Source organism: Anopheles maculipalpis, chromosome 2RL (assembly GCF_943734695.1).
Source record: "Anopheles maculipalpis chromosome 2RL, idAnoMacuDA_375_x, whole genome shotgun sequence".
Lineage (NCBI taxonomy): Eukaryota > Metazoa > Arthropoda > Insecta > Diptera > Culicidae > Anopheles > Anopheles maculipalpis.
The window spans coordinates 11,352,001-11,369,598 of record NC_064871.1 but is presented as its reverse complement, the minus strand read 5'-3'; the positions used below and the strand labels follow the sequence as shown (position 1 = coordinate 11,369,598).

General features: G+C 47.8%; 3 protein-coding genes across 16 annotated transcripts in view; 2 read left to right on the top strand and 1 right to left on the bottom strand.

The window, feature by feature from the left end:
* LOC126558824 (pyridoxal phosphate homeostasis protein) overlaps nt 1-17,598 on the top strand; it is a 445,790-nt gene that overhangs the window by 206,932 nt on the left and 221,260 nt on the right. The gene's annotated exons all lie outside the window — the stretch shown is intronic.
* The window catches only part of LOC126559130 (uncharacterized), a 186,390-nt gene that overhangs the window by 97,532 nt on the left and 71,260 nt on the right, over nt 1-17,598 (top strand). The window lies entirely within an intron of this gene.
* LOC126556541 (twitchin) overlaps nt 1-17,598 on the bottom strand; it is a 32,669-nt gene that overhangs the window by 13,062 nt on the left and 2,009 nt on the right. For 3 of the 13 annotated variants that reach the window (XM_050211803.1, XM_050211804.1, XM_050211809.1), the window contains 21 exons: nt 16,793-16,934; nt 15,698-15,833; nt 15,264-15,467; nt 14,748-15,049; nt 12,994-13,620; nt 12,227-12,909; nt 11,690-12,172; nt 11,496-11,615; nt 11,161-11,199; nt 9,936-10,086; nt 9,384-9,757; nt 9,114-9,239; nt 8,342-9,038; nt 7,918-8,271; nt 6,360-7,769; nt 5,834-6,136; nt 4,635-5,528; nt 3,633-4,523; nt 796-3,459; nt 448-729; nt 72-377 (listed from right to left, as the gene is read on the bottom strand). In XM_050211803.1, coding sequence (XP_050067760.1) covers nt 72-377; nt 448-729; nt 796-3,459; nt 3,633-4,523; nt 4,635-5,528; nt 5,834-6,136; nt 6,360-7,769; nt 7,918-8,271; nt 8,342-9,038; nt 9,114-9,239; nt 9,384-9,757; nt 9,936-10,086; nt 11,161-11,199; nt 11,496-11,615; nt 11,690-12,172; nt 12,227-12,909; nt 12,994-13,620; nt 14,748-15,049; nt 15,264-15,467; nt 15,698-15,833; nt 16,793-16,934 — 11,188 coding nt within the window. Of the gene's footprint in view, nt 1-71; nt 378-447; nt 730-795; nt 3,460-3,632; nt 4,524-4,634; nt 5,529-5,833; nt 6,137-6,359; nt 7,770-7,917; nt 8,272-8,341; nt 9,039-9,113; nt 9,240-9,383; nt 9,758-9,935; nt 10,087-11,160; nt 11,200-11,495; nt 11,616-11,689; nt 12,910-12,993; nt 13,621-14,747; nt 15,050-15,263; nt 15,468-15,697; nt 15,834-16,792; nt 16,935-17,598 lie in introns of all 13 variants that reach the window. The other 10 variants (XM_050211808.1, XM_050211805.1, XM_050211810.1 and 7 more) reach the window with 10 other exon arrangements.

Below are 17,598 nucleotides of genomic sequence, written 5' to 3'. Positions count from 1 at the left end.
CAAGAAGCACAATGTTTTATCAGTATCGCACCCATTTCGTTCCCGGCAAAGCACCAACCCGGCATACTTACAGAAGCTATCCTTTGCAACAACCGTTCCGGCGGTTTCCAACGGTTCCGATTCGCCCTCTGGATTCACAGCCTTCACGCGGAACTTGTAACGATGACCAGGCACCAGACCTTCCACCGGGAACTCGGTAATAGGCCCATCAGTTTTGCCGGCATTCATCCAGATACCATTGTCTGGATCGAACTTCTCGATCACGTAGTGATCGATCGGTACACCGCCATCATCTTTCGGTTTCTTCCATTCAAGTTTGCAACTGTCCTTAGTCATGTCCTTAACCTCCAGCGGTCCCTCCGGTGCGGCAGGCTTAGCTAAAAGGGAAAATAATATAATTATTCAATAGATCCCACACAACAGTACTCCCGCCTGCCAAATACTTACATCTCACAGTTACAGTGATCTCCACCTGATCGCTTCCGAACTTGTTCGTTGCCTTGATCATGTACTTGCCCGAATCACGGCGGTCCGGATTCTGGTTGACAAACTTGCTGTTGTACGGCACGTTCTCGATCGTGCGCGTAGTTGTTACTGTAACCATACGATCGTTGATGGTCCAGTCAACATCCGGCGCAGGTTCACCCGAGATTTTCACATCGAATCCAAACGGTTCTCCAATAGCAACGCTCAGGTTCTTCAGGTTGCGGCGATCGATCTTCGGTGGCACTGTTAGGATTGACAGGACGGTTAGTTTCCGAATTCACTCAGTAAAATAACACACTGTTTACTTACATTTACGTGGCTTGGCGGTAATTGGTTTGCTGTGGTCGCTCCAGATACCTGGTCCAGCTTCATTCACGGCGCGTACCTTAAACTCGTACACTTCGCCTTCGTTCAGCTCGGTTACCTTCGCTTCGCACTTGTTACCAAGCACCTCCGCACACTTGATCCACTTGATCGTACCGTGGACACGCTTCTCGACGATGTACTTCGTGATCGGCGATCCACCATCCGTCATCGGTGGCGTCCAGCGCAGTTCGATGAAGTTCTTGTCCCAATCGTATGCTTCCGGCGTACCCGGTTTGCCAGGCTCGTCGAATGGATTCTTCGCCGTAATGTAGGTGTCGGTAGCAAGCGGCTCCGAAACACCTTCATCGTTCACGGCTGACACGCGGAACAAGTATTCCTGACCCGGTTCCAGATTAGCAACATCCATGTGTGTGTCGTGCGTACGTCCGACAGGCAACCAGCGTTGCGTTTCCTTGTCGAACTTTTCCACATTGTAGTACTCAATCGGCACACCACCATCGTCTAGCGGTGGGTTCCACTTCAACGAGCATCCCTCCTTGTGAACATTCGATACCTTCAACGGACCTTCCGGAGCGGTCGGTTTGTCCAGCACAGTAACTGTCAGCTGAGCCTCATCGTATCCGGAAGCATTTTCGGCCTTGATTTCATAGGTACCACCATGAGCACGAGTGATGTTGCTGATGGTCAACTTTGCACGATAGTCCTCAAACTCAACACGCACATCCGGTGTATCCTTCTCGACGCGTGCCTTGTTGAGCAACCAGTACTTGGTTGGCGCAGGTTCACCACTGATCTTGCAGTCCAATCGTAGCGATTGTCCACCCTTCAGCGTAATATTCTTGAGCGTAGTACGATCGATACGTGGCGGCGCGAAACGATCCTTCACCGTCACCGGATCGGACAGCGGTGAGTACGGACTGTGGCCACCCTTGTTAACCGCCTTGACACGGAACTGATAGGTGGTGCCTTCGAACAAATCGGGCACCTTGGCCTTCGTTACCGGACCGTCCGTTTCCATGGCCTTCTGCCATTTGGTGCTGTTCACGTCCTTCTTCTCTATGATGTACTTCTGAATCGGTGCGTTTCCATCGCTGTCCGGTTCCTTCCATTCCAGCATAACGAACTTGCGCGACCAGTCGGTTGCTTTCGGTTTGCCTGGTGCACTCGGTGCATCGTACGGATTCTTCGCCTTGATGCTCGTGTCAGTCTCCAGCGGTTCCGATTCTCCCTCGCTGTTGACAGCCTTCACGCGCAGCATGTACTCCTTGCCTTCCTGGAGTCCCGTAACGTCAGCCTCCGGGAAGCGGGTTTCGCACACCTGAATCCAGCGTCCACTGTCCACGTCCATACGCTCAACAATGTACGCTTGAATCGGCTCACCACCATCATCCTCCGGTGGCAACCAGTTCAGCTTGCATCCGTCGGCCGTCACATCCGTTACCTTCAGCGGTCCAAGACACTTGGACGGCTTGGCCAATACGACCAGCTCCAAGTCAACCGTATCAGTACCAGAATCGTTCTTCGCCGTGATCTTGTAGATACCGGCATCGGAACGCTTCAGGTTTCTGATCACCAGATTCGTTTTGTACTCTTCGTTGTCCAGTTTGATACGATCATCTTCCCGGCCGTCGACCAGCTTGCCCTTGAACTCCCACGTTACCTTCGGCGCTGGTTCACCAGTTACATCAGCCTCGACGTTCAACAGTTGACCGCTACGCAGTACCTTCTTATCCAGATTCTTACGATCGATCTTCGGCGCCAGGAAGCGCATCTTCGCAATAACCGAATCCGAAATGTCACTTGGTTCTGACTGTCCGGCCCTGTTCACGGCAACAATGCGGAACTCATACTCATGGCCCTCCTCCACATCTTCCACCGTGCCACGTGTACGATCACCCTTGACCGTAGCAGCATCCTGCCACTTACGCGAAGCCTTATCACGCTTCTGAATAATGTACTCCGAAATAGGTGCACCACCGTCCGACTTGGGTGCGGCCCACTCCAACTCGACAAAGTCCTTGCTCCAGTTGGTTGCCGAAGGACGGCCAGGCTTGGACGGTACGCTGTACGGATCCTTCGCAATGATTACCGTCTCCATCTCCAGTGGCTCACTGTCACCCTCCTTGTTGAAGGCTTTGACGCGGAACTTGTACTGTTTGCCTTCCTGCAGGCCCGAAATGTTCGCTTCCGGCGTTGCGCTCTGTCCGCACGGAATCCATTGGCCGGTCAACGGGTCCAGCTTCTCAATTTCGTATCCTTCGATCGGCATACCACCATCGTCCAGCGGTGCCTTCCACTTCAGCTTGCAACCATGCTTGTGAATGTCGGAAGCCTCCAGCGGTCCTTCCGGTGTGCCGGGCTTGCTGAGAATGCAGATCTCTACTTCGGCACGGTCTTCGCCCTGCGAATTGGTAGCCACGATCGTGTACTTGCCGGTCAGATTGCGCCGACCGCGCATAATGAAGAACTTGGTGTTGTAGTCGACATTGTCGATCTTGTAATCGGCATCGGTCGCCAGTTCCTTTTCGCCATGGAACCATTTCACTGTCGGTGCCGGTTCACCCTCGATATCGATATCGTACTGCACCGACAGGCCCGCCTTGATTGTGATCGGGTTCAAGTTGGTACGATCGATACGCGGACGCACTGCAGGAAAGAGAAAGACACTATATTAACAACGATCCCCACACCGTTCTGAAACGCTCTTCCAGCTTTCTCAAAGCACGCCGTACGGACTTCACAAAATTGCAAGTGGTTTGTTTTATTAGCATACAAAACACCATAAAGTTGACCAGTTATTGACACGGGTGTATACTTACGGTAACGATGCTTGACAGTGTGGAAGTTGGTCGGATCAGAAGCCTCTCCAGTACCGGCTTTATTGATCGCACTAACACGGAACTGATAGACACGCTTCTCTGGCAGATCAACCACCTTTGCGCGACACTCAGGCGAGCTGGTGGTGACAGCCGGTTCCCATTTCGATTCGCCCTTTTCCTTCTTCTCAATGAAGTACCCGGTGATGGCAGCGCCACCATCCGAGTTGGGCCGCTTCCATTCCAGCGAAGCTGACTGATTGTCCCAGTCAACGATAACCACATCCGTCGGAGCTTTCGGTACGTCGAACGGATTCTTCGCCACAATGTACTCATCGGTTTCCAGTGGTTCCGATTCACCCTCGTCGTTGATCGCCTTCACGCGGAACTTGTAATGCTGACCCTCCTGCAGTCCAGTAACATCGAACTCTTCGGCATCGGCCGGTGCCTTGCCGATCGGCACCCAACGTCCAACCTTCTGATCGTACTTCTGTAGCTCGTAACCAGTAATTGGCTTGCCACCATCGTCATCCGGTTTCTTCCACTTCAGCTTGCAGCCATTCTTGGTGACATCCTTCACCTCCAGCGGACCCTTCGGTCTGCTCGGGCTGGACAGAATCGTAATCTCCACCTCGGCCTCATCCTGTCCGTGTTCGTTCTTCGCCTGAATCTTGTACACACCACTATGCTTACGCAAGCTGTCCTTCAGCGTAAACTTAGTGTTGTAATCCTTGTTGATGATTTCGAAATTGTCATCACCCAGCACAGGCTTCTCCTTCACGATCCAGGTAATCTCGGGCTCCGGTTCACCCTTTACATTGACATCGTAATGAACCATCTTACCCGCCCGGATGACGATCGGTTTCAAGTTAGTACGATCGATACGCGGTTTAACTGTGAAATGAGGAACCAACCAACGGTTGTACAGTTGATCAATGCTACCCACATCTCGCATCTCACGTCCATACTTCTAAGCCCACCGTCTCGGTCGACTTCTATACTTACGTGCACGATGCTTCACTATGTGCGACTTCGTTGGATCCGATTCGGGCGAACGGCCCGCCTTGTTCACTGCCACGATGCGGAACTGACATTCCGTGTTTTCCTTCAGATCATCGACCGTCGCGGACGTTTCTCCACCATCAACTTCGCTCACGTCCTCCCAGTCCTTGAAACGGTCCTTCTTCTGGATCACATACTTCTGGATCGGAGCACCACCGTCCGATTTTGGTGCAGCCCACTTCAACTTGACCGACTTGTTGTCGTAGTCGACAATTTCCGGTGTGCCCGGTTTCCACGGTTCGTCGTACGGGTTCTTGGCAACCACCTCGTCCGATTCCAACGGCTCACCGTCACCTTCGGCATTAACACCGATCACACGGAACTTGTAGGTCGCACCTTCGTCCAGTCCGGTAATGTCGGCTTCCAAAATTTCCGGACCACCAGTTACGGTACCACAGCGCACCCACTTGCCATTGCGGTTCTTCAGCTTCTCGATCTTGTACTCCAGAATCGGAGAACCACCATCATCGGCCGGTTTCTTCCACTTCAGTTTCAGGCCCTTCTTGGTGACGTTCGAAATTTCCAGCTTGCCTTGCGGTCTGCCCGGTGATCCAAGCACGACCAGCTCGACCGTTTCCTCATCCTTACCGTTGGCGTTCTGGGCCACGATCTTGTACTTGCCCGTATCCGCACGCTTGGCATCCTTGATCGAGAAGTTCGAATGATAGTTTCCATTCTCGATCTTAATGTTTTCCGTGTCCGTCAGCGGAATATTATCGCGCCAGGTCCAAATGATCTCAGGTTCCGGTTCACCCTTCACGTCGACCGACCAGATCATTGCTTTGCCGGCCTTGATGGTAATGTTCTTAAGATTTGTACGATCAATACGTGGCTTCACTGCATATGTCGATCGTGATGGGAAAAGGATGGTACACAGAAAACAGTTTGTTACGAGTATATGTTAGTGATCTGATAAGTAACACGTGATTGACACCGTTTGACAGACCGCGAACATACCGAGATAGAGTAGCAAAACTTTAGCACCGAGTCACACGCACGTTACGATAACGCGACGCAACTTTGACAGCTTAACTTAACATTTCCACCAAACATTTGCATCAACAAAGTGCATCAGAATAATATATAGAAAAAAAAAACACGCAACACATAAAGGCTGTTGCATTGAGCATCACAATACTTACGGTTCTTGTGCTTGACGGTGTGATTATCGCTCGGCTCCGATGCCTTCGATGCGCCACCCTTGTTGACGGCACGGACGCGGAACTGATAGACTACCTTTTCCTTCAAACCGTGCACCTTACCAACGCAATCGTCGTTCTCCGTCTTGGCACACTCGGTCCAGTCGGTAAGGAACTTGTTCTTACACTCGATGACGTAGTGCGTAATCGGACGGCCACCATCCTTTTCGGGCTTCTCCCACTTCAGCTCCACAAAGTCAACGCCATAGTCATCAACAATCGGTTTGCCCGGTGCCTCAGGAGGATCTAGTTTAACGAGCGTTAAGGTGCGCCAAAAAAAAATGTTTCCATGAAATCAATGCTACCAGAATGTCTCACTCGACAGTGGCATCTTCAACTATATCAATTTTGATCGTTTCTTTTTTTCAATCAGACTTGAGTTTCATACAATAAATAGCAATAAGAGAAGTACCACCTTTACGCAAAAAAATAACCACAAACACATCAGACAGATTGACTTTGAGCTTACCATATGGATTGACCGTCTTCACGGCCAACAACGTTTCCAGAGGTGTGGATTCACCCTCCTTGTTGTACGCCTTGACACGGAACTCATACTTGCGGCCCTTCTGCAGATGCGTAAAGTCAAACGTTGTCTGATCCGCTCCACATTCACCAGCCTGCAGCCAGGTACCATTTTCCACGTCCATCTTCTCCAACAAATATCCCGTCAACGGACAGCCGCCAGTGTCCTCCGGAGGTTGCCAACTGATCACCACATGGTTTGCACGCGCCTTTTCAATCTTAATCGGTCCGATCGGTTGCGTCGGTACGTCCAGCACTAATACTTTACCGATCGTAACAAACTCACCGCTGCTATTCTTCAACCGCAGCTTATAATCTCCAGAATCAGCACGGACGGCGTGCCGCACCTGTATCGTTGTAGCGTAGCTCTCAACGTCGATCGTTTTTCGTTTTTCGGAATCGCAAATCACCAGAATGTTATCCTTCTCCCAGACAACCTCCGGCTCCGGTTCGCCTCCATACTGTGCGTAGTAGCGTATCGTTTGGCCCTTCTTTAGCGTAATCGGTTGCAGTCCTTCACCTTCGATGAAGGGCTTCACATACCGATCGCGTATCTTGAGCGGTTCGGTACTGTTGCTTGGCTTACTGGCTCCACCCTGATTGACAGCCTTCACGCGGAACTCAAACGTTTCGCCAACCGTAAGCCCGCGTATGGTGAGGTTCAACTCCGCAGCACCGACATCTGCATAGTGCTTCCAGTTTGCGGCCGTGTACGGTTTGTACTCCACCATATAGCTCGTGATCGGTGCACCGCCGTCCGACTTCGGTACTTTCCACTTCAAATCCACAAAATCCTTGTCCCAATCGGCAATGGTTAGCTCGCGCGGTGGATCCGGTTCCGTCCATGGATCCTTCGCAATGATATCGTTCTCCATCGCACAATACTCCGATTCGCCCATTTTGTTGACGGCCTTCACGCGGAACTTGTAATGCCGGCCCGAAACGAGATCGTTACAGTTAAACTTGCACTGGTCGCCGGGTGATTCACCTATCACGTCCCAGCCCGAACGCTTGAACACGTCCTGCCGCTCGACCACGTACTTTTCCAACGGTGAACCGCCGTCGTTTTCGGGCGCCTTCCACTTGACAACACACTTGGTTTGGTAGATACCGGTGCAGCCGAGATCCTGCGGTGGTTGCGGTATGTCCTGGAAGACAACATTAGTGGTATGCTCTTCTGTACCGGTGGCGTTCGCCAGTTCAATCTTGTACTCGCCCGAATCCTTAAATTCGGTTTTCTTGAACCTCAGAACGAGCTTATCGTTCTCTACAACTATATCAACGTCTTCCGGTGGTACCGGTTTGCCATCTTTGTACAACTTTGCCACCACCTTAGACTGGCGCGACTCACCGGCTGTGTCGAAGAAGACAACACATTATGTACAGTTTGTTTTGATATAAGCAACAACAACAACAACAAAAACAAAGGTGTGGCAACATGGATTGTGCGCCATTTTCTTGATAGATGTGAAAGCGAACACTACCAACGGAATTGTACTTACTTGTGAATGGTACCTCCAGTACCTTCTCCACCTTGGCAGGAGTTTCGACCTTTGGCGGTACCTCAAACTTGGGCTTCGTTTCCTTCTTGTTGACCTTCAGCGTACACTTGCTGGTTAGTGGGCCACACTCGCAACGAATCTCACCAGCATCGGTAAGCTCGAGCTTGTTGAACACCAGCTGATGCGTACCGTCACCATTGTTGATTATGTCGACGCGACCATCCTTCTTGAGCTCGGTTTCGCCCAGGAAGAACGCAACATCAGCCTCTTCGTCTTGTACCTTGATTTCCAGTACCAATTTCTCCGTCTCGTTGCCAACCGTATCGCTCAGCTTCTGCATGAACTTGTTCGGTCCTATAAACAAAGCATACACACGTAACTAACAATTCTACCATATCCCTACTCGTCGGCAGTTTACACTTACGTTTCACAAAGATCTCAGCCTCAGTCTTGTCAGCATTGCTGACACACCGGTACATGCCGCTATCCGTTTTGGCAACATCCTTCAGCACCAGCTTGTGCTTGCGTCCATCCTTCACGATCTGCACCTTGTCACTTTCGACGATCTTCTCGTCGCCCTTGAACCACTCAACCTTACCCAGCACGTGATCCAACTCGCAGGCCAACGTTACCGTATCCTTCACGAACAGCTGCTGGCTCTTGAGCACCTTCGTGAACTTGTAGTTGTACTCGAGGATCTTCAGCTTCGTCTCCGTCTTGTCCGGCTGCTTCTCGATCTGGCACCGATACGTATCCGCATCCTCGGCCGTACAGTTCTTGATGATCAGCGTCACCGTACCGTTGAGATCCTTGCCGATCACATACTTGTCGTTGTTCTCCAGCTTCGTCTCGCCCTTGTACCAGGAGATCGGTGCCAGCGAGTTATCGACAGCACACTCTAGCGTGCAGTCGTGCGTCAGGAAGCCCTTCTCAGCCTTCTTCAGGTTCTTCGTGAACTTGTACACCGGGTCGGCTTCCTCGACGTTCAGGTACGCGAAGCAAGATATACCCGCAATCTCCAACGTATACTTGCCACCGTCCTCAACCTTCGGGTTAAAGATGGTACAGGTATAGTTGTCACCTTCCGCCTTGAACTTGTATTTGGATCCCGTGAAGATTTCCTGCAAGTATGAGATGGCACCGTTATAGAACGTTACACCTGTGCTGTCATTCGCAATCCGGTTTTCCCTACTCACATCTTTGCGGAACAACCACTTCGCCTTGGCGTTCGGTTTGGTGAAGGTAGCCTCAAACACTACCTTCTTATCTTTGCCTTCCTTGCAGGTAATATCGACCAGAGGCTTCGAGAAAGTGTCTTGTTTCTGTGATAATAGTTTAAGAAAAGTAATTCATTAGCTTCCACACACAAACCACTCGAATGACAAAGCGAAACACATCAACACATGCAAACACATTTAGCACAGATGAGCTATTGTACACCATCTGTTAGCTAACAAGACACATACTCGTTCGACTTTTTTCAGCTGTGGCAATGGCTTTTCCACCTCCTTCAGATCACCCCAGTCCGGATCCTTCTCTTCCTTGCCCCACTTGGCGTACTTTCGCTTCTTCAGCATAGCACGGAAGTCCATACCGCTCGCGTCCGATACGTACAGCTGCACGTCCGCACTGTCCTCACCGTGCGCATTCGAGACGACCACTTTGTATTTGCCTTCATCGTTCGGTTTCACCTTGCGGATGCAAAGCGTAATTGTGTTGCTCTCGCCGTCGGTATGATGCTTGTAGCGACCACCGTCCACCAGCTCGGTGATGCCCTTGAAGAACTTCCAGGTCGGTGCCGGATTACCCTCGACCTGCACCGAGATGTATCCGGTTTGATCTGTAAAATCACAACACATTGGAACCGTATCGTATCGCGTCTCAAAAAGCCAAAACGGGCCAAAGCGTTAAGCACGGGAGCACTAAACGGATATTTTTTCCGTTCCGCACACTACGCGATTTTTTTCCGACCTAAGCAGCAAAGCGTAAGCGTTGAAAATGGCGGACGGTATGCAAACCTTCTACGGCCGAGTAGCTCTCCTGGAAGTCGACGATGATGGCTGCCTTGCCTGCTTCACCGATCGCTCGCAACGGTGTCGACGGTTGGTTGATCTTCTCATCCATATCTTGTATGCTCGGACGACGCACATCGATTGATGGTCGTCGCTTCTACGGGGCGCCAGTTTTGCGTGATATTTGATATTTATAATCGCAACCCAGTCGTCAGCAAAACCCAGACGTACGTCCACCATCGCAATGATTCGTTGTTCCAAACCACACAGACATTCATACCGATTACACAGACAAATAGATACATACACACACACACAGACACAGACAAACATGGTGTAGGGATTGCGATTAGAGAAGGAAGGAGAGAAAGATGTTCAATATTAATGCACAAATTCTTTCGATGAAAAGTGATATTGAATAGTATGTTCAAAATGGCTGTGTTGGATCCCAAACCCTACACCCAGATATAGTACGATTGAAGCAAACCTATTGAAATGCACCTTGCCCGAGCTCATCTCGTATGTCAGTAATCAATTTTCACAATCCTTTCCCACATTCCGCACCCGAAACACTACCCTTACCACGGGTATTAGTCAACAAGCTTCCTAAAATGCTTCTTAAAATCGCAAATCGCAATAAATCATCTGTTCAACCGAACAGACACACACACACACAGACCGAGAAAGAGGGTGAAGAGTCGGGGTGCAGGTTGGGAAAAAGGAAAAAGTAAAAACAAAATTATTCACCAAAGCCAAAGAGCCAACTGAGCGGCAGGAAAATAATCGAATTTCCCGCTATTTTTGCAGCGATTGGCTTCCGTTTTCGTTAGCTACTCTCGTAAAAATCGCCGAACTTTCAACATGTGAACATTTATCTATTCTGCACAACACCCATCGGGGTTTACGCTATTTTTAGCTCCCGCTCGTCTGCTAACAGGTACGGCAAAGTTACGCGTCTTGAGTTGGGCAATGTGCAATCAGTGCAAACCGTAGCATAGATGACTTGAGTATATTGGAACATTGGGTAAAATATTGATCGTACGTCGATATTAAGCCGGAACTCTGAGCTCAAGGCATAGTGGATATCCGCACGTATCACGATGACGACAAATCGACATTTTTTTATTTTTTTTTGGGCGGAATCAGTTAGCATTTGAATAAACAGTACATTGGCCATCGTTCTGGCAACTGTAAGCACCAGCAGCAGCGGTGATAGCATCCATATATTCACCTTTCGTTCGTCGATAACTTCGCCAGGCCTTAGTTTAGTCTTGGAATTATGTGTACAAGTAAAAACGGTTCGTTGAATATCGCACCAACAACACGCAGTTGAACAACGAAGATAAGTAACAAGAAGAGTAGAACTGTTAGGAACACAAAGTTGATCGTTTCAGGGAGTCGAAACGGTAACGGTAAATCAACCCAGCACGGGTCACAATATATAGGTTAACCACAGTCGATGTAGAAGGTGCATTTGGTTTTTGAGTAAACAGTACCACAGTGTATGAAATGAATCTTAGTATAATGCTCCACGTGGAGCCCTCTGTGAGGAAAATTTGTACTTACATCATCGTTGATCAGTAAACTTGGGCGACGATCGTCCATAAATGAACCACGACGGCTACCCTTGTCTCGGATGATTTCGATGCTTGGTGCTTCCAAGCCCTTCTGAGCAGGAGCAGGTTCCTGTCAAACGAGCAAATCAATTGTAAGAGTCACCATCTGAGCAGATCCTTAGTATACCAATTCATTATTACTACCTCCTTAATCTTTGGTATCGATCCACGACGATCCTCCTCGACCTTGATCTGGATCTTCTCCTCCTTCTTCGTTTCCACCTTCTTCGCTTCCTCGACCTTGATTTCGATTTTGTCCGCCTGTTCGACCTTCTTCAGTTCCACCTTCTTCTCCTCCACCTTAGCCTCGGACGCTCTCCTTTCGACCTTCTTCAGCTCCACCTTCTCACCTTCCACCTTCAGTTCGGCCTCCTTCCGCTCGACCTTCTTCAGCTCAGCCTTCTTCTCCTCCACCTTCAGCTCGCCCTCCTTCCTTTCCACCTTCTTGAGCTGCACCTTCTGCTCCTCCACCTTCAGTGCCGTCTCCTTCTTTTCCACCTTCTTCAGCTTCAGCTTGTCGTCTTCGGGCTGCTTCTCCGGCTCCGGCCTTTCGACCTTCTTCAGCTGCACCTTCTCCTCCTCAACCTTCACCTCGGTCTCCTTCTTGGCGACCTTCTTCAGCTCCACCTTCTCCTCCTTCTTCTCCTCTTCCTCCTTCTTGGCGACCTTCTTCAGCTCCACCTTCTCTTCCTTCTTCTCCTCCTCCTCCACCTTTTTGGCTGGTTTTTTCTTCGGTTTTTCTTCGTCCTTCGGTTTCGGTTTGGCGTTCACCTTCACCTTACACTCGCACTCGTCGCTCTGGGTGTCATTGCTAATAGAGACCTTGTACGAACCGGCGTCCTCTACGGTTACGTTCTTGACCACTAGCTTAGCCATGCGCCCATTAAACTCCTGGATGACCGTTTCGCTTGCCTTCAGGATCGTTTTGTTCTTCATCCAGTACACCTTAAAGTGACGGTCGGGTTGCGCCAAACCGGCCGCAAGCGTAAGATCGCCACCCTCATCCACCTCGACATCCTTGAACTTGGCGTCGATGATCGGTTTCGTTGCGGGTGGCTTCTCGAACACGATGTCCTTGATTTCGATCACCTGCGACGTTGCCTGGCCCTTGTCGTTCTTGGCCACCAGCTTGTACGCACCGAAGTCAGCCTCGCTCAAACCTACAATGTTGAGCTTCACCGAAAACTCGCCCTCGCGAGTTTCCTCGATCTTGATCATGTGTCGGTGCGTTTCCTTGATGATCGTGGTTTCCTTCATCCAGACACACTCTGGCTTGAAGCGAGACGCCACCGAACACTCGATTGAAGCGGTACGCTTCTTAACGTTCGTAACTAGTTTCGGTTTTTCCTTAATCACCGGAATAACTGTAACGAAGAAAACCAAATAATAGGTAAGCACAATTCCACTCCATTTCCTAAAAACGCTCCCCTTCCCCATAAACTACTCACTCTCAATGTTAAGAATTAAATTAGCATTTAATTCTCCGAGAATATTCTTGATGTTGCACTTGTACGTGCCAGAGTCCTCCGTCTGTGGATCTTTCAGTACGAGCGTGATGTGATAGACGTCCTTTTCCTGCGTCATCGTCATCTTCAGCTTCGAAGTTTCCTGCAGCAGTCGACCTTCGCGCGTCCACGTGATGTCCGGCTTGATGTCCGTCTTGACCTTGCACTCCATGCGCACCAGTTTACCATTGTCCAGCGAAACGATGTGCGGCTTCTCCACAAAGATCGGCGCATTCTTGGTCGTTTCCTGTTCCGCCTCAATGTTCAGATTGAGCGTCGCGCTGCTCTCGCCAAACTCGTTACTAATGATGCACGAGTAGCTGCCGCCATCGTCCGCATTCGGATCCTTAATGTTAAGCGTAAGCTCGTACGTATCCTCGTCGACTGTTTTTACCTCCAGTGCCACCTTGTTGGACGATGTCACCTCTTGCTTCTTTCGCATCCACTTGACGGTCGGTTTCGGTTTCGATCTACATCTACACTTCATCGTTATCAGCGTGCCCAGCTTGTTCGGTATGATCTTCGGCTTCTCCACAAACGACGGTGCGAATCCACGCTCGTTTTCATTCGCTTCACGGGTGCAGGATGGAATTGGAAATTAGAGAACGATCAGTTTGCATCGATTTTCGCCTCGGGAAGCACAGGAAGCACAGTAGAAGCTGTTTTTGAAGCTGTTAAAATGTTGTTGCACAATCACTCAAATTTGCATATTAGAAGAAATCGAAATCGAAAGATTGTTAGCTAAACAAGATCCTTGAAAAAAAAGGATCAAATTTTTTACCCAGAAAAGCAAAAAACGACAGAGAGAAACAAATAACTCTATTACGGAATGGTCGATGTACGACTATTCTTACAGACTACGCAGTTATGAAAGCGAAGCAGTCCATTCCGTGTTGATATTTTTCAGCCAAGTAAGCAGTTGCGCTCTAGTAGCCAGTACATGATGCTGAAAAATCGTGATCAATCTTTGCTTGCTATCGTAATAACATGATCATTTTTTTGTGAAGGATAAAGTTGTGCAAATTGCACCGCAGCTGAAGAGTTCACCTTGTTGCCTTCTTTCTCTCTACAAATCAGGCCAAAGAATGTCTGAAACTGTGTAACACTCACATCGCAGACAGAAGTAGTTTTGTTATGAGAATGTGAAAAAAATTCGGAAAATGCTCCAAAACTGTGCAGATTCCGACACAAAGGAACAGATAGTGCTTTGCGAAGAAAACATAGTCCATCCTACCATCACCTCGATCATCATTGATCAATTGCTGGGTGTGGAGAGCATTAAAAGGGGGAAAAGGCAAACCAAAGATACAAGTTTTAAACAAAATCCAAACAAGTCGAAAAATTCTCTAGCAAATAGATCGTAGCGGTACAGTATAAACAGTATAATGCGAAAATACGAGCAAGTAAACACGAAACATACTAATAGATAACAAGTTCACGTACAAACGATAAAAAAAAAAACAAATCACAAAGAATATAAAACACAGCACCGAACACACGTATAAGAGGTGGCACAAGACACAACAAAAAACGTAGTGCATGAATATAAGTATCAGTAGAGAAGAAAAACAAAACAATCGAAACGAAACAACAGCAATAAAAACTAAAACAGGAAAAGAAAAAAAACAACAAACCAGTGAACGCAACACGGTTTAATATGGCAGAACAAAAAGGAAGTAAAAGGAGCGTCGAAATACCTTTGAAGTTAAGCGTAATGTGCGCATTACTTTCCCCGAACGGGTTGAAAGCATGGCAGCGATAGATGCCTCCGTCATTGGCGGTCGGTAGCGAGATCTGCAGTGTGAGCAGGTAGGTATCGATGGAAATGGCCTTCCGCAGGATCTTGAACCGTTCGCCGTCCTCGATCCGGTCCTGACCATGATACCAGGTAATGTCGGCTACCGGCATTGCCTCCAAAATGCATTCCATCGAAAGCACATCACCCTTCTGGGAGATGGTAGGCTTCTGTGGGAATCGGGGTGGTTTGCCCTCCGGATTTCTGCATGGCAAGTACAACAAAAAAAACAAAATGGAGGAACACAACATTGGTGTTTGTGTGTGTGTGTGAGAGAGAGAAAGTCTGGTTTGATCAAACAGTTCATTTTCAAAGTGGCAAAGTGTGTTGATACGATTCGATTGGAGCGTTCATGTCATTACTAGCTCCTGATGTTATCGTTCAAACACGCAGCCACACAAGCGCATCGCAAACTTACATCAGTTTCGAGCTAGAATCAAAGTTCAGATTGATAACAGCCGTCGAGTCGCCGTGCTTATTTTTCGCTAGCACACTGTATACGCCACGGTCTAGCTGCTTCACATCCTTGATCGTGAAACGGATCAGATAGCAGTGGTTTTGGTCCTCTTCGACCTCACTGCTAAACCTGCCTGCCATTGCGATCTCATTCTTTTCATGGAACCTGCGGTGTCGTGCCATCAGTTGGAGAAAAATAGGGGTAAAACAGAATTAGAGCTACTTTTTATCATCATCATCGGTCGTCGCTCAACACAAAATGGCGCATGACATAACTACACAAGCACCATATCCAAAGGGATAGGATCTCTCAACGATAAAGAAGAAAAGAACGAATCTACTAGGCGCGTATTAGAGGTAAAGTAAAATAGTAATAATCAAATATACGACACTTGCCATGAATAGCTTGGCTTTGGATCGCCGATACATCTACACTCAAATATTATATTCTTGCCGTCGTCCGATTGTCGTGTGACAGGTCGATCTGTAAAAGCAGGCTTGAAGCCATCCGCCGGTACCGGGACTTCCTCACCTAAACGGGAAGGGACGGGAAAAATGAGTTGACGATGTAGTTTTGCAATTCTTTGCAATGGGACACGCACACACACACAGAGATAGAGACATAGAGTGGAGGGAAGAGACAGACGGAGACATTTTCTGTACCGAAACCATAAGTGTTTACTACTTGATAAAATAGAGGGAAAAAATAACATTTCTCGATTGATTTTGTACCAGGCACCACCGAAACATTGCCGTTCGGTGTGCTATCAGATTGGTTTGAAACCACTGCCGAACCATAGAACCCTTCGTCGTGTAATTAACCATTACATCTCGATTGAATGTATTGTACATGTCTTTTTGGTACCGATCGATTAGATCTTCTTGCATTGGTTGCTGATCGGTTTTTTTTTATCTTCTTTATCTGTCTTTGTTTTAAGATCTTCCAGAATTTGCAAAACTTTCTACTTTGCGTTGGTAGACGTTTTTTTTTTTTTGTATTTTGTTGTCAGATTTCCGATTTAGTTGTTACGATAGCAATGATTTTTGCGATGGGTTGAGTTTTCTGAGTTGAGAGAATGTCATTAATGGTTCATGAGAAGGTGAATTTACACAGAGATGTGAATGCATGACGGCGATGCGAAACGAAGATGCTGTTGATACTAAAACAAACCAAAAGTATGCTTGAATCTCGCGCAACCGAAACCCAAAATCCGTCTACTAACGGTTGTGGTAAACATCAGCTATCTACAACATCAACGAAACCGTGCTAGATGCAACGGATGAAAGTGAGAAAAGAGTGATCGTTTGCAGATGATGATGAACTGCTGATGAATGATGGTTGTTGGCAAATGGCACACGAAAAATTAACCTTTAATAAACAAATTAAGGAACAAAAGGCTGCGAACGGGATGAGCACTGTAGAAAAAAAATGGTCAAATACCATGGAGCTTGTGGCATTTTGGGGGTGCCCCGGGTAACGGTTATACTCACTGTCAAAGTTTAGGCTGATGGTGGCACTCGACTCTCCTAGCTCGTTTTTGGCCGTCACCTTGTATTTACCCGAATCTTCGAACGATACATTATCGACCTCTAGGGTGGCACGATACATCGTACCGTCGTTTTGTACTTTGAACTGGATGTGAAGAAATTGACAAGTAGAAAATAATTATTAGATCACCCGAATAGACAGGAGTCTCATAGGAGTACACATGAGTAGTTGTATCTTTCGGTCGTCCATAAATTACGTAACTCAAACGAGATCTTTCACTCAGTCCCTTTTCCTCCTTCGTCCCTTATCTTAACAATGCACTGGAAGAAACCCACCTAATGCAAAATGTCAACCGAATCCCCCCTCCACCGCCCTTCCCTTCGAGCATTTTATCTAACTAATCTTCCGTAACATAAACAGGTGTAAATGTGTTGTAGTTATAAATCTAAAAAATGGGACCAAAAGCTACGCATTAAAAAAACTAAAAAAAAGTTACATGAAATAATGCATAAAAATACAAATAATTATTCGCCAGGGTTCACTTAACAGTTAAAGAAACGTTTTAAATTGGTTTTCACATTGCCCGACACCCTGTTTAACTTGATGTTTTTTTTCAAATTTTAAAATGATTATTTTACATAAAAATAATGGATTTTCGTAAGTGACCCTATAGTAATATTATTGGAAGCTTTTTCAACTAAATAAAAAATGTAATAGTAGGCGTAAAAATGTAAAAAAAACATGTGAGTAAACGTATTTTTTTATCTTCTACAACTTTGCAGAACATCACTGTTACTTATCTCTTCAA